General features: G+C 47.9%; 1 protein-coding gene and 1 long non-coding RNA gene across 5 annotated transcripts in view; both read left to right on the top strand.

Moving 5' to 3' along the window:
* Nfatc1 (nuclear factor of activated T cells, cytoplasmic, calcineurin dependent 1) overlaps positions 1 to 6,381 on the top strand; it is a 106,867-nt gene extending 100,486 nt beyond the window's left edge. For all 4 annotated transcript variants that reach the window (NM_198429.2, NM_001164110.1, NM_001164111.1 and 1 more), the window contains exon 10: positions 4,561 to 6,381. In NM_198429.2, coding sequence (NP_940821.1) covers positions 4,561 to 4,563 — 3 coding nt within the window. In that variant the 3' untranslated portion in view covers positions 4,564 to 6,381. The remainder of the gene's footprint in view (positions 1 to 4,560) is intronic.
* Positions 6,382 to 6,776: 395 nt separating this feature from the next.
* Positions 6,777 to 21,697, top strand: part of Gm41790 (predicted gene, 41790) — a 33,988-nt gene continuing 19,067 nt past the window's right edge. Inside the window, exons 1-2 of the long non-coding RNA NR_168126.1 lie at positions 6,777 to 6,852; positions 6,952 to 7,030. This is a non-coding gene — a long non-coding RNA (predicted gene, 41790). The remainder of the gene's footprint in view (positions 6,853 to 6,951; positions 7,031 to 21,697) is intronic.

Raw genomic sequence — 21,697 nt, 5'->3', positions numbered from 1 at the left:
GGCAGGTGATTTGCACAGCCAAGAAGCCCCTGTGTGAGGCTCAGAACTTCTTTAAGATTTCCAGGGGCTACCAGCACAGGCAGAGAGCTATGCCTGCACTCTCAACTCTTTAGTTTTTATACTTGAAGAAAAAAAAAATTGCTGACTTTCCGTTTCTCTCAATTCCAGGCATGCACGCAGGGGAGGGTGAGAGTGTGGGTGTGTAGATGTGATGAGTAGGGACACACACAGCCTGTGGGCACATCCCAGGTTATGGTACCAACTCACAGTGCCACACGCATACTTTAGAGGGAGAAAAAAAAAACAATAGTTTCCACCTTAGGAGCATTTTAGAGAAAATCAAATATGAGGGAAAAAACCTTCTTACTTATTAAATTGAATTGTGGTCTAACAGTTTGCCACATCCTGTTAGGGGACATCTGACTAAGTGAGCAGAGGTTCCTCTTTCAGGCAAGTCGCAAGGGTCACATGTCACCTGCAGTTCAAAACACCTCTATAAAGAGAAGCCTTCGTGTTAGTGGAAAAGCTGAATAAGAAGATGGAAATTATCAGTGGGGAGAAGACACGGTGGGAACTCGTGGGTGTCATCACCACAGCTGTATCAGAGAGAAAGCCACCCCAGGGGACCAGCAGAACCAGGGAGACGTGGGCTGACAGGGACCCGGGGTGGTGACCTCATGGAAAAGAAAGTGGTGGCAGGGAAAGAATGGGGGGTCAGTGGTTGGTCAGGAAAAGAATAGAGGGGTGTCGGTCATTGGTCAGCCATCTGTTAACCATACCACCTCAGCGTGTCCCTTACCCACCTATAAAATGAAAGTACAGGTGACTTCACGGACATGTTGTATAAATAGCCGTGTGGTGTTTATTTCATGGTTGCAGCACTCTCTCTCCCTGTAGAATGGGATGCCATTAGAAAGCAGGTGTCCATCTTCAACGTCCCACTCAGTCTCGTAGGCAGCTCTGGGGAATGTCTTACTGTGGCGTATGTTTGTGTGAGCATGTTTGTGTGAGCACGATCCTAACTAGACACTGCAAGTCAGGGGAACGGTGGGATGAGAACAGTGGGGTGGACTTCTAGCCACAAGCGTCGGGACAGGCAAGCTGGTCAGTGACCAGAACCCAGACAACAGGTGCACAGCGACAGGCCTTGAGCTCTCCTGAGAACTCCGTGTTCAGCCCCAAACAAGAAAGCCCAGTAGACATTAGGTGGCTGACTGCTGCCTCCAGCTGGGGACCCGTGTGTCTGACGACCACTGAGTAATTTCCCATCTCTCAGTAGGGCTCTCCCTTGGAGGCTCAGGTGCCCCAGTGGACAGCAGGGGAAAGCCCACACCTCATGTGTCTTCCTCTTTTACCTTCAAAGCCACTTCTTGTGGTCTTGTCAGGCCCAGAAGCGTCTCAGCTGCTCTGCTCAATGCCTGACCGCCCGTCATCCTCATCCCTCAGAATTCCCATCCATCGTGATTGCTCTGCGGACCTTTTTGCCCCATTGTTACCACATCCTCAACCATCTCTCATGGGCCACCACCGCCTACCTCAGGCCACACAGTTACTCCTCAGACTTCCCTCTTCCCATTGTTCGATCCCCCAGGCTTCTCTCTTAAATTTTCCTGATTCCTCAGAGTTTCTTGTGTCTTATATCTTAGTGTTTCTCAGACTCACTCTTCTCTCATCAGCAACATTCCTCCTCCTTCCTCTGTGTGTGTGTGTGTGTCTGTGTGTGTGAGAGAGAGAGAGAGAGAGACAGAGAGAGACAGAGACACAGAGAGACAGAGACACAGAGAGACAGACAGAGAGACAGAGAGGGAGACAGAGAAACAAAGATGTATATGTGTGTGTGAGAGAGACAGAAAGACAGAAACAGAGAGAGACAAAGATGTATATGTGTATGTATGTGTGAGAGAAAGAGACAGAAAGACAGAGACAAGGATATGTGTGTGTGTGGAGAGAGAGAGAGAAAAACAGAGAGATAAAATGTGTGTTTGGGTGCATGCCTATGGCATGTGTGGAGGCCAGAGGAAGATTAGGGCATCCCTCTTCATCTCCACCTCACTCCTGTGAAATAGGGTCCTATCACCTGACCTTGACTGGCAGCTATCCAGCCCCTGTGATCTTCCTGACCCTGTACTCCACACTGCTGGGATTACAGGTACACAGCCACACCTGGCTCTTTAACATGTGTGTGCTGTGCTGAGGATTTGAACTCCAGTCTTCACACTTGAGCAGTAAGCCCTCTTACTCCCCGAGCCTTGTGTTCAGCCCCTGCCACCCTACCTTGTCACTCCTCATGCTTTCCTGGATGACTCCTCACCACCGTTGCTCCTCACACCCCCCCCCCTTCTTGTCACTACACCGAAGGCTTGCCTCATTTGTCTCAACCTTTCTCTTCACACCTCCTTCTCTTGTTACTATTCTTCAGACTCCCCTTCACCATTAAGCACCGCTAATGGGAGGATCAGTCTGTTGGTCCGTCAGTCCTACCACTTAAATGGGCAGCACAATGCCGGTTCTCTCCGTGTAGTATGTTTGAATGATGTCTGGCTTCTTGCACAGCGTCCAGTTAAAATGTATCTGGAGCACATGAAACCACTTCTGCCTCTGAACCACGGCTCTGCTCCTAGTCTTGGCATTTCATACTCTACACACATCTTTCCCAGCCCCACATGTCCACCTGCTGCTCAGAGACAGTCCAGAGCCCCAGGTGAGAGTGCTTGTCCACTCAGAGTCCTGGTGCTCTCAAAGCTTGGGGACAGTGTGAGACAAATGGGGCTCCCTGGCAGTCAGACGAAGCTGTCACCGGAACAAAGATGGGTGTGGCACAGTGGAGGTTGCTGCGGCTTGTCTCCACCTCCACACAGAGAGCCTCTGCACATAGCTCTGTGCTTCATCAAGTAGCTAAGCCCTTCTGACTTGGCCCCGAGAAATCCTAATTTCAAGCAAGTCATTTTTTCACCATGAGAGAGAGAGAGCCCCTAAAGAAATGAAATATGTGGTCTTTCTTTGTCAGCTCTTCTTTGATTTGACTCTGAAGAAGTTGAATATAAATTAAACAGGCGCCTCTTACAAGGAGGGCTGTGCTAGTGGAAGGGGAAGAAGAGCTAACCGCCTCTTAATGCCGGGTATCCCTGACCTTTGCTGGGGAACCAAACATGAAGCTCAAGAGGTTGGCAAGAGACGAGTGAGAAACGCCGCGTGGACTCAGGAGGGCCTCAGGAGAGCCCTGTGACAGTGGCGTGTACTGCACAGAGCAGACAACCCTTGGTCCTCCTGGGGTCCCTGCTGCCTAGCTGCTTCTCAGGGCTGTGCAGACGCCCCGCACCCACACTCCAGTATCATGGAAAATGCTGGTAGCTAAGGAGCTCCCAGGGCGCACTCCAGGGACAAGTTGAGTCCTGATTGCTGGTCCCAGACCAGCCTGTGAGCACCTGGGTCTTGTTATTCCTCATTAGTGGCTGAGAAGTCACAGGGCCAGAGGGAGCGTGCCTGCCTTCTGGTATTTTCCACACCAAAGGGTGGGCCCTCTCCACAGTGCGCTTGGTGCTGTGGTCAAGGATCAATCCTGGAGCTCCACAGAGGCGCCCAGGAGTGCCCGCTGCCCCACCCCATCCCCAAGAAGCTGACCAGGAAGCAGCCATGGTTCCTATCTGTAAGTGTGACTTTTGAGGGAACAGTCCCAGGAGCAGCAAACCCACCGGGGCGTCCTGGAGCGGTGGCCCTGGTACAGGGAGCCTCGCGGTTATAAGTCTCTTGCCAGGCAGCCCTTTTGGGGCGAGCCGCCAGGCTTCCTCCTGCTATCAGTTCTCATGACACAATTCCTGGTTCCCCCAACTGCGTTCTGTTATTGTTATTCTTAAAACTATTGCTGAGGAAGGGGTGTTGAAAGGCAGCTTAGGGAAGGGAGTGGCGATGAAGCGCACGCCCCCTGATGGCTCCAGGAAGCGTCCTCAGACAGGCTGGGGCCTCCGAGGGTGAGCTCCAGGGGCTTATCTAGGTGCAGGCGGGGGCTCCAGCCCATGGGGAAGGGAAGCCCAGGCGGTTCCGTGACGTCAGCATGGGTGCCCTGCCTTCCAACTCTGTTAGAAAAATGGGACGTGGTGACAGCCACCCAGTGACATTTCCTATCTCAGTGTGGATCAGGTGGCTGGGCAGAGAGAGGCAGGGTGGAGAGGGAGGGATGTTGTGCTGTTTGCTAGCTAGCTTCTCTCATTTCCTGTCCATCTGCCAAAAATCACACGCTGATAGTGGCCATCACTGGCCTGTGGGGAACCAGTGTGACTTAACCCTCTTCAGAAAAACAAATGAAGTACCCCAAACAAAGGGAGGCCCACGGCCATGGTAGGTCTCAGTACCTCTGTCTCCCCCACTGAGCACATTCCAGGAGATGTTATGGTGTGTCAATGTTTTGTTTTACAAACTTATGGAACATCCTGGAGTTGACTCCCGTCCTGAAGAAGGAATATAACCCATTAGAAATGTAGTTGTTGGCACCCCTGCTATTGACTTGGAGGCTGGCAGTAAGGTACCATTTCCCTAATAGTCTCTCCTCTCGTTTTCTTGCAGTAAATGAGATCATACGTAACGACCTCTCCAGCACGATCCCCCACTCCTAATTCAGCACATCGGAGCTGGCAGAAGCTGTGAGGAGTTGGCTCAGTGCAGACAACCGCGCTTCAGCAAGCGAGACTTTGATGAGATAAACTGGACCCACATCTGGTACCACTCAGAAATCCCAACTTACCGAACGAACGGAACGCTAGGAGCTTATGTCTGAAGAAGTAGCTCTCCAACAGGGACGGAGGAGCAGGAGAGGGCCCACTGCATCTCCTGAAAGAAACACCATCTCAAGGAACGAGAAGGGCTGGTCAGTGAGGCCAGGGGCAGACGCTGGTCCACCGTGTGGCAGACTGTCCCCAAGCCTGACCCTCCTGCCCACTGGATCAAAACACTGGAAGTGCCTTATTTAGTCTGACCACACCAGGGCATATGGAAGTGAGCACTGAATTTTCTACCATGAGAGTATTTGTGGGAGCCAAAGCTATTAAAGAACACTTCCTTAGGAGGTTTTATCTTTTGTATTAATTGATAGGATTCTGAAGAGCCTCCTGCGTATCTCTAGCTTTTCTGGCTGCCCTACACAATTTGCCTGCCTTATCCAGTGCATTTTAGAGGTCTTCCAGCCTGTCTTCTTGGCTCTCTCATAGTCAGCCCCCTCCTCTGTGTGACTGAAACCACAGGTCTGTTAATAATAGCATGCTAGGATTCTTGTTCTCAATCCAGCTTCGAACATAGTGAAGGAAGTCGAACAGCACAAGGCAGGGTCCTGGACAGAACAAAACCTGCCTGCTACAGGACAGAGCTTGTGTTTGCATGCATGTACATATAGGCATATATTTATGTATAGATATCCAAGGACAGAGGTGGCAATGAGCAGTCTGTGCCCACCAGGGGCCTTCCTTCCATGTTAGCAATAACCAGTATCCACCTTGAGAGTGCACCTCAGAGTCCAGAACCGGCTTCCCACCATCATGGTCTTTCCTTCCATCAGGGTCTACCTCTGGACAGGCAGGTGGCCTTTTCTTGCCTCACGCAGTGACTGAGCACTCCAGAGCTGTGCTCAAATGCCCATCAGCTACCAAATGGCAAAATCTGAAAGTGGTTGTAAATAACCATTACAGAATGAGTGTAGTATATTTGTTCAATTATAAGATTATTCTTTCACAGAAGCCTTATAGCTCTCTGCTTCATCTAAGAAAACAATTACCAAAAAAAACAACGTTTCTAACTGCAATCTGTGAACTGTGCGTTTTCAGATTGGTTACTGGTAACAGATAAGCTGGTGTCTGCTCTGTGTAATTAGCTGCTTACTTCAGTTACTAGCAGTGACCTATTATTTCTTATAACCAAAAAAAGCATGGTTTAATTAAAACATGTTTAATGATCGTGCCTTAGGAGTTAATGCCCCCTTATGGAACACGCCTGAATTGCACCTGTGGCTGGAAGTTTTAAGTTACTCCCAGACAGATGGACTCATGACAGGAAAAGCTCTCTCACAGGAAGATGCATCTTTAAAATTTTTGTCAGTCTGTATGATGGTGGCTTACCTTTCCCAACGCACAGAAAGAAACAACTGTCTGAAAGCATACTGAATGATTTCGCACGACTGTGAAGAGCTGGCGCGAACTGCCTTGTACACACATAGCTCCTGGCCGCCTGCAGGCTGCCTCCCGCCTGCCTCTCGTCTGTACCCCATGTTTATTAGCATCATGGAGTTGCATGAACCATTCTTAGTAGACTGTCATCTGAAAGCAAGCGTTTGATATTTGTGTCAGCTATCTTTGTAGTTAGGAGATGAATCCAATAAAGCAGTATTTTTTTTCTTTTTTTCCTTTTTTTTTTTTTTTTTTTTTGCTGGGCAGTCTATGTGAGAGTGGTTGTGGGTCGCTCTGCTACATTGTGAGCGAGCATGGGGCTCTGTAACAAGTGCTTTGCAACATGGCTCTGGCTGTTTCTGTGTCATCTAAACACAGGAAGAAAGAAGTGTGTCTTGCTCTTTGGTGGTGTTCTCTGGGCATTGTAAACAAAGCACTCAAAAACAAACAAAAAAAAAACAAAACAAAACAAAACAAAAAAAAAAAACCGCTCACCCAGGCTAGGTGGGGAGGGAACTTCTGCTTAAAGCCAAAATACTTTCACTCGGAGAGAGATTCTGGGTGAGGCTCTGACCACCCACATGCTCTCGTGTTGCTTTAGCGGGAGAGTGTGTGGGCTTCAGATGACATAGTCAGGGCCTTCCCTCTCCACTTGCTCCACTGCTGCACGTCTCTTCCCCACACGACCCCTCTTTAAGCTCTGGTAAGTAACTCTACTGAGATTCTCACAGATCACGGGTACACGGGGCTGCCATTAGTATTAACAACTTTAAGTGTCTCCAAAACAATATTCTTCCTCCAGGACTCCAATCCCAGAATCCTTGGCTCCTTAGCAAGGAGGTTTACAGAGTGACTTACATACTACAGAAATCACCTGTAAGGTAACTAACGAAACTCGTATGTATTCATCTGGATAATCCCAGGATGCTACCTCGGGGTTATTAGAAGTCAGCTTTGCCGCAAGCTCACAGGGCCTGCCCAGCAGAGGGTGATGCGGGAGGAGACGGACAGCTTATTATATCCAGAGCCTTTGATCTGTGAGTGAGTGGTGAGGCTTGGGTCCAGAATTCTGGGTCTAAGCAGCAACAGACTTGTGTGTGTGCAGAACAACTCTGAAGCTGCCTGTCCCCCTGCTGTTCTGGGGACTGGCCCAGCTGGCCTTTGAGGATAGTGGTTTTGTGCAAGGTAGCCAGTGCTGGGTGCTGCCCTGATCGGCGTATGTTGTATACATTCCCACTTCCCCCAATCCAAACAGTAAATGTTTATATCTCTCCAAATGCACACAGATTTACAAAATAATGGGTGAACTCTGCCCAGGAATCTGGGTTTCTATAAATAACATTATTGGGTTTTTGAACCTTTTTCGTTGATTTTAGTCACTGAGGAAATGTTGTGGAATCCCTAGATTCCCTTGAAGCAAGCAGGTTGAGCAGGTCAGCAGGAACACTACCAGGGCAGTTGTGTGCATCCCTCTTATCTCCCAGAGCAAAACTGCTATTCTCAGGATGGGGGTGGGGAAGCTAGGAGAGACCTCAGCTTACCTGGGACTACTGGGTCCTCAGGAGCATGTCCTCAGTAGATTTTCTGGCTTGGTTGACATAAATGGGCTTACACCACATTGTCCTGTGAGCCTGGCTCATCTCTGAAGTGTGGATACAAGATAGTCCCTGTCAATGTGCTGTGCCCATGCCCACGGAGCCACGCAACCTGCACTGTACACCCCCACACACACACACCCCATGCCACTTTCTCATTCCCCACAGGCAGTCTTGGCTGCTCTTCACCTCCAGCTTCTGTAAGCACTGCTATTGTGAATGCTCACGCACGTGAGCACGGCTATTGTGAATGCTCACACACGTGAGCACGGCTATTGTGAATGCTCACACACGTGAGCACGGCTATTGTGAATGCTCACACACGTGAGCACGGCTATTGTGAATGCTCACACACGTGAGCACTGCTATTGTGAATGCTCACACACGTGAGCACTGCTATTGTGAATGCTCACACATGTGTGCTCTCAGCTCTGGGGCAGATGCTGAGGAGGAGAGCCCCTGGTCACATGGCAACTGAATGCAAGTTTACAGGACTCTTTAAATCATCCATCCCCGAGACAGACCCAGCTCACTAACCTAATTTGGAATTACACATGTGAAGCACATCATATTTATAATTCTTTATGCCAAAAAAATTAAGTTAGGTCAAAGATGACTGAATGTTTGCTTAGACAGAAGCCGAGAAAGCAGGCCTTTAGACTGCCTGTGAGGACTCTCAGCGGAGCTGGCCCTTCTAGGGTTTCTGCCGGGAAGCTGGAACCACAGAGCTCTGTGAGTCATTCGTATGGTGCCAGCTGAGCCCCTGGTGACATGCCTACTTCATACACAAACTAACACAGTGGAGAAAGGAACCATGGCAAAGACTTCCAGAGCAGGGAGGAGCAAGCCCGGAGTAAAAACGTCCTCAAATGACAGTCACTGTAGCGATGGCTAAAGGAGGAAACCCAGGCCTTGCGCTCTCCTCGTGAGGTTCACAGTGCTCTCTGTTTCTAGGTGGTGTCATTTAAAAGTGTCCTCACCTCCGCTGGCCCTATAACCAGCAGGCTTTCAGACATGACGCTTGCACCCTCTGTCTGATGGCACACAGGGGTCTTCTCACAACGCACACAACAGTAAGCTGCTAGCTGCAGCTCTGCCATGGCCAGTAGCTGTCCCTTTCTCTACAGACAAGGAAACTCAAATGGGATTCTCTGAGGCTGGCGTGAGTAAAAGGACCGTGGTTGTCTGCTTCACTATCACGCCATCTCCCCGTTGGTGTCACCGGGTCTAGCCTGGCCTAATGAGAAGCCGAGCCCCACCTGCTCCTACCATCCTTCTTTCCAGCCATCTTTCTCAGCGGTGACTCTGCCACTGCCACAGACTTCTTCAGGACAAGGGCATTACTCACACCAAGTATCTGGCTTTAACCCTTGAGACCTGGACGTTGGTTTGCAGATGATCTAGATTCTCCATCCACCACCAATTCTCAGAAACACCCTACGCTCACACTGCCTATCACAGATAAAAGCCGCCACACTGTGCTCAGAGAGACTTGTTCCAGTTTTGTCACCACTCACTGGCTGGAGAAGGGGAGATTTGTGGCCCTACCTATGACCATTGGCTTCAGGTCCACTCAGCTGCCAATACTTTCCCTATCTTCCTAGACATTTGTCTTCAGAGGCAACAGTGGAGCTCTGAACTCCCAGGAACCAAGGCTGACTGTGGCTCCAGCCCATGGTGTTGCCTCCGGCATTGTCCAAGTACAAAGTGTGAATCACAGCCCTATGGAGACAATGGGGATTGGGTGTGGGTAGCTGCACCCACAACCCCTGTTTGGACACCGGGGCCAGGGTATGGGTAGCTGAAACCACAGACTGTCTGTGGACACTGGAGCCTTAGTGTGGACGGGTGTACCCACAGCCCCTCTATGCACACTGAAGCCTGGGTTTGGACAGCTGTGTGCACAACCTCTCTGTGGGCTCCAGGTCTGGCCTTCTGTGGCCCATGCTTGGATGCCATTGACAATGCTGTAGGCAGAGATCTAACTGGTGATCTTTAAGGAGATTCTCCCAGTTCTGTTTCTTCATGCAGAGAAACTGAGTAGTGGTGAGTCAGGAGACTGGACAAACACCCACAGGGGCAGAGCGTTTAGTGGGGAAGGGGGAGCTGAAAGAAACCCCACAGCAGCTAATCTTACCTCCCGAAGGCCTATACCCCTCCCTGGGAATGGGTCAGCTTAGAGCTACCTCTTGAAGAAATACTGTAAACCAGACACCCAGAGATGCCAGACTCAGAGAGGGCAGGACAACTTCCTCCCGTGGTTATGGAGGACGCTCATGGAGGAACCAGGCACTATGCGCTGAACAAGTTGGATCCTAAAGAAGATTATATGAAGGTGAACACTGCCGAGGGTCAGCAGACACCAGCCAAGACAGTGGGCAAAGAAAGGGTTAGCAAGCAAGCTTCAGGTTCGCTGACCACAGTTGGACCTTCCTAGTGGACTCAGGAGATCAGGGACCACCTGGCCTTGCCAAGCCCCACCCTCTACCTAGTAAGGATAGTCCTGTGAAGTCATCAACTTTTGAGGTGTGTGCTGCATGTAGGCAGAGAGGTGACAGTCTGGGGACTTGCAGAGCTTTGTGTGCTGCAACAAAGGGCAGGCCTTGTCCTCTGGGACCGGGGACCTGCCGTAGAGCAGCAGTGCTGTTTGCCAGATGGGTTTCTGAGAACGGGCTATCAAGGAGCAGAGAGGCATGATAAGAAGTGGATCAAGCACCATAGAAATCATGATGAGCAACAATCACACACTGCGTGTCAGTGAACTTAGTGATCCAGGGTGTGTCTTGAGCCAGGGTCACCAGCACAGCCACCATAGGGGGAGTAGAATGTGACATGCTACAACCCCAAGGAGGGACTGGCCCAAGATGCATCCTGAACCAGCCAGTCATGCTCATCTCTGTACAGGACAGAAGTGACCTGCTCCCAGGACTCTAATGTGACCATGAATGCCTGCCAAGGAGCTGCAGGGGACTACCAGGGGCCTCCAATCCTCACCAAGCCTGAGCTTACACCTCTCTTCTCAGTCCCAGCTAAGGATATCACCTGCCTGAGACCTGTTGTGGCCCTCATGTTTCTGGGACTCCCCTCCCCTCACTCCAACTCACATGCCCTGACTCTCCAAGTGACTAACTCCACTTCCTTCAATTCCTAAGGCTTCTTGACAAAACTTTAGTGTCCCTGCCTATAGGGAAAGGACAGAATTCCCCTGCAAAAAAACTCCTCGGCTGTCTCTGTGATTTGTGAATTTTTTCAAGTGACAAAGGAAACACTTGTAAACCTCGACCAAGGTCCAGGCAGGACATTTGGGTTGGTATCCAGCAGTAGAGGTGTCACCCCCAGCTTGGTGTCGGCCAAGTCCCAGGACTGTGTTCTTCCCAGGTGTTCAGCTCTCACAATTTTACCAGCAGCACACCCTAAACCTGCATTGCCCAGTCTCTGAAGTGCAGGACCTCCTCAGAAGCCGATGGCCGGGTCCTCCCTGGTACTCAGCAAGTGTTATGCCCCAACAAGCGAAGACTGCTGTGTTAGTTTTCTTTCTTTCTTTCTTTTTTTTTTTTTTTTAATGTCAAGTCCCAGTCCAAAGAAAATTGAACTAAAATACAGTGTGCTTAATGGGACGTTGCTGTTTGTAGTCTCCCTTTACGTAAAGTTTTACTGTGGTATCTTTTATGTTAGGCTCCACCTGAGAACAAGGGCAGTCCTTCTTGGGAACTGTGTGCACCCCTGGAATCTCTGCATGTCCAGTCACGCTGCATCCTTCTTCCCACACCCATCTCCTTCTCCGCTCCTCCCTACCCTCCACAGCCTCTCCTCCACTCTCCCTTTAAGATCTAAACTGGCAGAGGATGCAGGGAAACACACCCCAGGTAGAGACGTAGGGCTGCAGAGTGGAGAATCCTTACACCTCAGCTCCTCATTCATCGGGCACAATCCGAGCCTGCCTCACTTCTCTCAACGACCCAAGAAATGGTGCTGTGGCCTTTTGCTTCTGACAGAAGCCATTTGCTTCTCTTCTGGTGCCTTTGTCTGGTTGTAGCATCATACTGAAACTAATCTCACACACACACACACACACACACACACGCCCACACATGCCCACACCCATACCCTTAGTCCTTAGAAGTTTACATGGAGTTCAGTGGAATCTCTCAGCAAAACCACCCATGTCTGAGGTTTCCTCTGTGGGAGTATTTTCAATACAAACTCAATTACCTTAATAGTTACAGTGTTATGTGGCTATTTATGGGTTTTGTTGTTTGTTGGGGTATGTGTGTGTGGTGTGTGCCTGGTATGTACAGACATGCACACACCCATGTACACACAGAACAGTGGAGGGCACTAGGGATCCTACTCGAGCTCTCTATACTTTGTTCCCTCAAGACAGGCTTTCTCACTGAACCTGGAGCCATACTAGCAGCCAGGAAGCTCCAGCAACCCCACCCCTCACCCTTACAGTGCTGGGGCTAGAGGCATGCCTGACCGTCAGTAGTTTCTGACCTTTGGGGCATCTATCCATGTCATGTAAGTTGTAGACTTTATTGGCAGAAAGTGCACTATGAGAATCCACAGCTGTGACCTCTCTTTCACCATGGACCTTGGCCATTTGTTTTGTTTTTGTTTTTTTTTTTTTTTCCCTGACCAGCGTGACTACAGATTAAATTGTGTGGATGTTGTAAAGAAAGCTGTCAACAGCTAAGTGAGCAGATGCTCTTAGGGAAAATTCCATATATCATTAACGTACCTTTAGAATGTCCTTTAGGGAAAAGAAGCCTAGGCTGCTCCCACCCTCCTTCTTCTTGAACTATTAACTTAAATTGAATGTGCGGCTCTCCCACAGGAGCAAGCATCGGCCCCTCCAATCAAATCCCAAGGCTTCCTTAGTTAGAGGAAGGAATCATTTGGGAAGCGGGTCCTGTACACTCACTACCTGCTGCCCACAGTTACTTTGTTTCCACTCTTTATTTCTTGTTCTGGCTCTGCACTCACTTACCAGGATGTGAGACATTGTATCGTTACAACTTCCAGTTTCATTCATGGATGTTGGTTTTCATCCTCTCTCTTTCTTATTTCATTCTCATTTCCTACTGTCAGTAGGGGTTTGTCTTGATTGTCAACTGATACAGGGACCAGCCCACTGTAGGCAGCACCATTCCTAGGCAGCTAGTCCTAGGGTATAAAAGAAAAGCACGAGTCTGCAAGTGAGCCAATAAGCTGCATTCGTCATAGTTTCTGCCTGGAGTTCTGGCTCACAGTTCCCTCAATGAACTCTATCCTGTACACTGGAATGAACCCTTTCTGTCCCTAAGCTGCTTTTGGTCATTGTTTTATCCCAGTAACAGAGAAGAAATTAGAGCATGTACTTTCTAAAGATAGGAGCTGAAGTCAAAGATCCGATTTGCCAATGTAGGTCTATGGTGACATGGTTTTCCCTCAAGCCTTCCTTCCCTATTACTTACTAAATGTACTTTCATCTCTCGAAATCCAAAGTCATTCCTATTTTCATCTTGACCCCTTTAATCTATTGAAAGTATACATATTTTTCAAATGTTTGAAGTTTATTCAGATTTCCAAACATCATTTATGCAATGTTTAGTTTTGATAGTCATTGAGGCGTATTTTACAGGGCAGAACATGGGTTATCTTGGTAAACTTCTTAACACTTGATAAGATTAAAATAAAAAGTCTGTTGAATGTAGTTGGATGGAACATTCTGGAAATCCAGTTAAAGTCTCTTGATAACACTGCCCAAGTCTTCATTCTCCTAACTCGTGTTCCATCTGCGTGTTAAAAGGTGCTTACCTTCATAATATAGGCTTGCTTAGTTCTCCTGGGACTTATATCGTGTATTTTGAAATCCCATTGGTTAGTTGTTTAGGTTGTTTAGGGCTGATATGAGCTCCATATTAATTGACACTTTTGTTTCTGTGAGGTCACCATCCCTGTCCCTGCAAACACTCTGTTGTGAATTATCCTGCTATGGTTTCATTAACTTTTGATGAGTGTAGCAAGGTATGCATTTATGTATTCACGATTGAACTTTTAACCCTTTCACATCTTATTAAGTAAAATATGTTTATAGCCATGTAGCTTGGTCTTTGTGCTTTTTAATGTAATTTCATTTTCTCTTCCTCTGAAACAGGGTGGTTAAACTACTGTACTTAATATAATTATTTGTGTGATTAGACTTAATTATATAGTCTTGATTTTTCTTTGTCCATTTCCCTTCCCTCTTTTCCATCTTCTTTTGAGTTTCTCTATTAGTTGTTCTTCCTTTTCTGTGATCAAGCACTTGAGAAGAGGCAACATAAGAAGGTACAGTTCAAGAAGGTACAATCTACAATGTGTGTCATGGCAGTAGGCGTGGTGGCTGGAGCGAGCAGTTGAAACTCTTTCCTGTGTCATAGATCAGTAGATCAGGAAGCAGAGAGTAGGCAGAAAGTGGGGCCAAACTATAAAACCCCAAAGGCCACCCACAGCAACCTATTTCCTCCAGCAACGTTCCACCTCCCTAGGGTTCTACAGTGTTCATCCATAGCACCCACAGCTGGAGTTCAAGTGTTCAAACACAGGAGCCTGTCGGGGACATTTCCCCTTCAAACAACAACAGTGTTTTCATGACTGTAGTTTCTCCTTTGCTCACTCATCATTTAACACTCCTGCTGTTATGCGTGTTGGGCACTGAAAACTGTCCTGAGCCACGTGTGAAGATATAGGGACCCTCATTTCTGCACGTCCACGTCTCCGCACCTGGCTCTTGTGGGTTTTGTCACTAGGCACCTTATTGCTCTCCACACAGAAGGTCCTGCTACATGTTGCAGGACTTATTTGCTTTAAGAGTAAATTGCATGCTACATGCGAAAGTACATGCTGTGTGAGAAAGTACATGCTACATGAGTTCCATGAGAAAGTAGAAGTACTTAACATTTTCTTGTGTGGCACCATTGCCGCAGCTGACCCATTCCATACAGGTTTGACCCCCGTTGTCTTTTTTCCAGAGGAGTCTAGAACCTTCTGTGCTAGTGCAGTGCTGTGATGGGCAGCCATGGGAGGATCACTGGTGGTTTTAGATACAAGATCCCATCACCAGGGAATAAGACGGAGAGTAGTAGAACCTGGCACCTGACATCCTCTTCTGCCTCAGGGTGCACACAAGCACACACATCACAGAAAATCACACACCCAAAAATGTTTGAAATAAATTTTAACATGTCCTACTGATACTTTACCACATCCCCCTCAACACAGGAAATAGGTATGAGTGCAGCCTTCTGGGTACACGCTGGCTCCATTGGCCTTATGTAGAGTTCTCTGCAACTTTCTTATATCTGGATTTTCATGTAGCCACGACCAGGATCAAGACCCAGGGCTGTGCCTCCGTGTCCTTATGCTTGGCATTTTTTTCTACACTTGGAGTTTGCTGTTCTCTGTAAGTGGATCTGGCAACCTGCACCCCAAAGCTGGTTTTCCTCCCTGCAATCCTCCAACCCAGCCGGGTTCCCTCTACATCACAAGCTCCGTTAGTCTCTTCAGTGGTGTTCATGGTGTAGGTGGGCCAGGCTGCTCAGCTCCTCTCCTGCAGAGGGTGTTTGGATTTGGGGATGGTGTCTTTAACATATTTAATTTTTTTTTAACCGTGCTATAGATCAAATCCTAGGCTCTTGCATGCTGGGCAGTGATTTAACATTGACTGTTTGCTTTTTCCGTTTTTGGATATTATGAATAAAAAGCTGTTGTGAGTGGTGGTGTAGAGGGTTTCTGTGAGCATGCATTTCCATCTCTCCAGGATGAAGGCCCAAGAACCCAGTGTTATCTTTAGTGGATCTTTAGTCTCTGAAAACCCAAGTCCTTTCCAGAGCTCCTGTTCTGTTTTATCTTCCCACCAGGGACACATGAGTCCTTATTTTTATTAAAATTGTTCTGATACGTGCATAGTGACAGACATTTTATCGTGGCTAGAATTTTTGTCTCCTTGACAACTAATGGTGTTGACCATATTTCCGTATGTCTAGACATGTGGATATCTATGAAATGTCTCTGGAGTCATTTCCTCGTATGTTATCTCCTGGTGGGTGCAGAAGTCCCTTGCGTCTCCTAGATGAAGCCCGTTTGTTAGGGCTGCAGTTTGTGCATGTCTCCTACAAGTCTGTAGCGTCTCTCCGCAGTCCTCAGTAAGCTCTTGAGAAAGAGTTTTTCATTCCTGTGCGATCTGATCGACTGATTTGTCTTCTTCTACGTCAGCTTCTGGTGCCAAAGCTAAGAAGTCTGCACTCAGTCCTAGACCATAGCTTCTCTTGTGTATTATCTTACATCTTATATCTGCGTTCAGGATCCACTTGAGTTAATGTTTTAAGGAAGGCAGGAAGCTTAGGTCAAGACTTGTCTTTTTATCTTGCACCGCTAACGGGTCTAGCACCATTTGTAAGAAAGACCCCTTTGTACTCTGGCATGTGGATGTGTAAACCTCTTTCTGGACTATCTGTTCGGTCTCCTTGATCTGGGCGTCTCCTCACTGACACCCTCTGTCAGCACTGCCATATCAGTAGTATAACCCTGTTGCCGGTGGCACTCTGTGGCTGGGACCACCATGTTGTCACCATCGCCACAAGACCAGCACCACATTTTTGATTGGGCTTTGTTAAATCTTTCACCTGCATTTAAAAAAAAATGTTTGTTCGTTTGATTGTTTGTTTGAAACGAGTTCTCAATATGTAGCCCCAGCTGTCCTGAATCTCACGATGTAGAGCAGACTTGCCTTGAACTCACAGAGATCAGATCGGCTGGCTTCCCACATGCAGGGGTTAAAGGCATATGCTGCCACACCCAGCCTACACCTTAAACTTTTTGTGCACTCCTGGTTTTACCTTTAATTTCATTTGCCTCGCTGTAAATGATAACGTATATTCAATTTACACAGACGCAGGGATTATTAGAACCTCGGAATGTGGTTGGCTTTTGCATGCTGACCTCGCTGTGTTCACTATTAGTCCTCAATTTGCTGTGGGAGCCTCAACATTTTCTATATAACCACGTTGTGTAAAATAAGCACGCTTTGATCTCATCTATATGCCTTCCATGTCTTTTTCTTTCCTCCAAAGACTGAAGTGTTTAGATTTTCTGTTCACTTCTTTTCTCGAGGTTCCTTAAAGATACTGATCCTATGTCTCCAAGTCAGCACGCTGGCAAGAACTGCCATTCACAGAAAGCCACATCTAGTCAAAATGCAGAGAAGAACTGATTGTGGAGTGTTCAGCTCCGATTGATTGTCTACAGCATGACCCAGACCCTGAGGACTTTGAGAACACCAAGGACAAGGGGCAGAAAGATTGGAAGAACCAGAAAACCAGGAAGTCTGCAGCAAGATTGTGCCTTCTACATGTGACAGGGGATGCTAAGCCCATAGAAATCTCAGTTTCCAGTGTTCCCAGATCTAGGTTGATACAGTTTCCAGTGTTCCCAGTTCTAAGTTGATACAGTTTCCAGTGTTCCCAGTTGTAGGTTGATACACTTTCCAGTGTTCCCAGCTCTAGGTTGATACACTTTCCAGTGTTCTGTCTTCAACCTCACTCATTTTTTTTCTTTGTAGCACCAAATCTACTGTTAATCCCCCTTGCTGCTCTTTCCAGTGCTGACACCCTACTTTTCAAAGGTACAAGTTAGATTTGGGTTTTTAATGCTGACCTCTTGAACTTAAAACAATCTGCTGCCCTTACGGACTAAGCTAGCCTTCCTCCTGGCTCCACCTGTTTTGCTTTGCCTGGCTAATGTGGTCATCGTGGTCTGAGCTCACCTACACTTCTGAATGCCTTTCTGAATATCCAGGCAAGTGGATACTAGGTGCAGGATCTATTTTGTGTGCTCATAAATGGGCCTAAGCTTTGTTGGATACACAGGTCGCTGGAAAGTCACTGATTTGCTGGGGTCGTCCTTCTTTTAAAACTTTATTAGGTTGACTCAAACCTTTTCTCAGGACATTGCTAGGTGACCTCTTTACTCTCCTACTCTGGGCAAATGAGGTGTTGCACTGATGGAGCATGATGCACCAGGTATTATGGATGGTCCCAGGCCTTCTCCTGGGAACAGCCTGCTCAGCTCTTTCCCTTGCAGTGTCTGCCCTAAGACACCCAGTTTTATTCCTCACTGTAGATTAGCAGTCTCTGGGCTTTCCACCGTCACCAGGGCTCAGAGCCTTCTCTGAGCCAAAAACTGAGGGTTCACCTTGCTTGTTTGCCGTCCCTCAGGGACTCCTGTCCTTCATTGCCTGATGTCTAATGTCTACCACATGTTTCATATGTTTTGTCCAGTTGCGAGTTGTTTTGGTGGGAGAGTAAATCTGTTCCTTGTTAGTTCATCTTGGCTGAGAGCAGAAATTCTGATGTTTGATATTCCAAAGCTTCTTTAGTAGGCCAAATTTCAGTCAGCGCAGTAGTCAGTCTTCCTTCCCCTGCATTTTATGTCATGTAACAATAATGCTATTCAAGTAAAACTGTGTGTCTAGCCAAGAGAGCGGCTCGTGATCACTGGATATGCCTTGGGGCCTCGTATAGTTTTAATCGGAAGGGAGAGCATCAAACAGGCTGAAAACAGCTCTCGCTGCCAAATATGCTTTTTACCTGGAGGAAAAACAAAGGAATCCTGGGTGAGAGCCAAGAGGTTTTCACAGTTTTTACAAAGCAGAAGTGAAGCAAAAGCGTCTCTGTTCAGGTGATGTAGGAGTCCTCCTACGCAGTTCAGGTGACCATGGTCACGTGCACGCAGTGTGCCTGCCCGAGGCTCTTTGGCCTCTTCTTCTCAAGTGTTCAAACTGTCCCCAGGTTGCAGAAGACCTGCACACTCCAGCCATCGCCTATCCATAATCCAGCTGATTCAGGGGCTAGTGCTTGGGACCCAGCAGGACTGGGACCCAGTACAGCCAGGAATGCAGGTCTAAGACCACCCAGAAAGTCATCTCTCTGCTTGGTTTTATAACCCCAATTGAAGATGACTGAATTTTGTGGACATTTCTCTATTGTACGTTTCCACGTACCATAACAGGAAGCCTTATTAATGGCATCTCCCTTCACTTAGAATCCCTGGACAGTAATGATGGTTTGGCTAGGTACAGCTTACCTTTTGGCTTCCTCTTGAGAAAGGGCTTTGCCAAGCAATTTAATCACTTAAAACAAGAATGCCAGAGCTACTCTTATGGGAACAAGGTTAAAGACTTCAGGAACACTCATTGCATGCAAATAAGGCCACTAATTATGAGACACCCCCCCCCCCAATTCACTGGAGTAGACCCAGCAGGACCTCGACTTGAAAATATGCTATTAGCAATTAGTTCCCATAATGGCAGGCACTTGAAAGGAATAAACAAAAATTTTAAATGCTACCCAATCCAGACTTTTCACTAATTAAGACTCCACTTAATCTGGATTAAAACAGTTCCTTTTCTGTTCAAGTTCTGTTTCTAGTTCAAATTCTGTTTTCAAAGACCTAGTCAAAGGAACTCTACCCAACCCCATTGTCAAATCTCCCTGTGAGGAAAACACAGAAGGTATGAGCCAGTCAGTCTCTAATCAGCAGGTGACATTCGTGACACCAGGTGAGCAGGGTACTAGGATCTGTCTGTACATACTGTAGGTCTATCTAGTTGTGCTAATATTAATACAGAAAGGAAACAGGTCCTCACATCCGGTTATCTACCCATCACCACCAATCATTCATTTGTCCAACACGTCCATCTGTATGTCCGTCTATCCATCCATCCATCCATCCATCCATCCATCCATCCATCCATCCATCACTACTCATCAATCCATCTACTTTCCATCCATCAACTTACCAATCCATTTACCTACCCAACTCCCCCATCGTTTTAGCCATTTGCCCACACATCCATATATCCTCCATTTATTATTAATCATGAGTTTATCCACTCCTACTTCCATCTGCTCACCATCAAGTCACCTCTCCATCCTTCATCCATCTGCCCATTCATCAGCCATTCCTCTATCATCCACCTACCCATCCCTCCATCCATGTTTCTATCCATCTATCCATTATCCTTCTCTCATCCTGCCCATCCATCCTTCTATCATCCCGCCAACCCCCCCATACATTCTTCTGTCAGCCACCAACCCACCCGCCCTTCCCTCCATTCTTCCATTCACTGTGTTGTCCATGTTTCTATGCTCTCTCCCCTCCACTGCTCTTGCAGCTCATCTTGATAGTTAATGTTGAGATTCAGTCAACCCTTAAACAAGAGTTTGAGGTAGCCTAGTAAAAACAGGGGACCCCTGGAGCAGCTACTCTGGTCCAAGCACTCTCTTTCTCTAGCTGAATATAGATTGGTATGTTCTATGAGCTGATTATAGTTTCTTGGCAGATCTGAGTCCCACTCGGTGTCGTTAGGCACAGCTGTCAGGACCAAGTTTCATTCTTGGTCACGGTAGTCCCTTGTTTCCTTCAGCCATATTCCTTTCATCAGGCACAGAGGCACACCCCTGCCATCCAGGCTGTTAGTGACGCATGGCCTGCTATTCCCCTTGGACACAGATTCCCAGGTTACTCAGTGGAACCAGAGCAGAGTCTGGGATCCCACCAATTTGGATGCCTCTGCCTGTAGCTTCTTTGGGGTCAGACCAGGATAGCAGAACCCTAGCAATCAAGGTTTGTCGTTCTGGGAAAGTTGGCTGATGTGGACATAGGACACCAGGGACAGCATGGGTAGCCCTGAGAAAGGAAAGGGGCAGAATGAATCAAGGTCCATACTCTGTAGCACCCCAAATTTCAGGGTGTGCTGCCAGATAGGAGATCTTAAGTACTGTCGTATCAGAGGTGTGTTAACACATTTCCGTACCTACAATAACTAAGAATGTACTTTTTGTAAGGGTTAGAGTTCTAACTCTACACAGCCAGGACAGAGAGTCTGGAGACAGACATGGTGGCATGTGCCTATAATCCCAGCACTTGGGAGGCACAGGTGGGAGGATTACTGAAGGTTTAACACCAACCTAGTTTACGTAGTGAGTTCTAGGCCAACCAGGACTATCTGCTGAGATCATTTCTCAAGAGATATAAAGAAAGGAAAGGAAACTAAACAAAAATCACTAAAAGAAAAAAAAAGGAAACTAAACAAAACTGGAGTTGCTGAGCCTGCTGACAGGGTCGGGGCTGTGATGTACCAGGGTCTTTGGGCTTTGTGTTTTGGCTACGTCCGTGCCCCCTTACCTCACCAAGGATACAGTACTTCTCTGAGGGCTGTGTATAGGGTGTGGGGTGAAAGGATGAACTTGTCAGACTACTGTGAGCCCCTGAGAAGACAGTGTAACCTGGGGTGTCAGTACCTGCCTCCCACTGGGTCTTGACTAAAGCTGGAGTAGATCAACTCTACTGTCCGAGCCAAAGGCATCACCTGCTTTCCGATGAAAGCCACATCCGGACAATGACAGCTCTGGGCACTCGCCATGCCCACTTTCCTGAAGCTGGTTGGGTTTCACGACGGGTAGCTCAGTCAGGCACCGTGAGAGTTCTCCCGAGGGACTTCCACATGCAGAAATTGACTGAGCTCTGCCAACCCTGACCAGGGAAGAGGTCGGCTAGGACTGGATTGGGGCAGAGAAGCTCCCCAGGGCCTGAGAGGGTGGGAGGAATGACCCTGGCTCCTTAGTTGACTGTGCCTATCTGCTCCCAGAGATCCCACCCAGACGGATGTGGGGACAAGACAACAGGCCCCCTGCCACCCTCCCCCACCCCCTGCTGTGACTATTCTCTGGCTCCAGTTCAAGCCCAGCTGTGGTACATCATAAGCCATTCCCTGCCTAATTCCTTTTCTCTTAGCTATGGCCCAAACTGTACCCCTCTCTGCCTTTAAGAAGAGAAGGTGTTTCTATCTTTCCAAGGTTCAGTCTCAGTACCAACAGGAGACTCTGCCTCCAACAGCTGCATGTACTGAGTAGTCTCCGATGGGAGCTC

Source organism: Mus musculus, chromosome 18, assembly GCF_000001635.26.
Source record: "Mus musculus strain C57BL/6J chromosome 18, GRCm38.p6 C57BL/6J".
In the NCBI taxonomy this organism is placed as follows: Eukaryota; Metazoa; Chordata; class Mammalia; order Rodentia; family Muridae; genus Mus; species Mus musculus.
The sequence above is the reverse complement of the archived record's forward strand: the minus strand, read 5'-3'. Positions and strand labels throughout refer to the sequence as shown.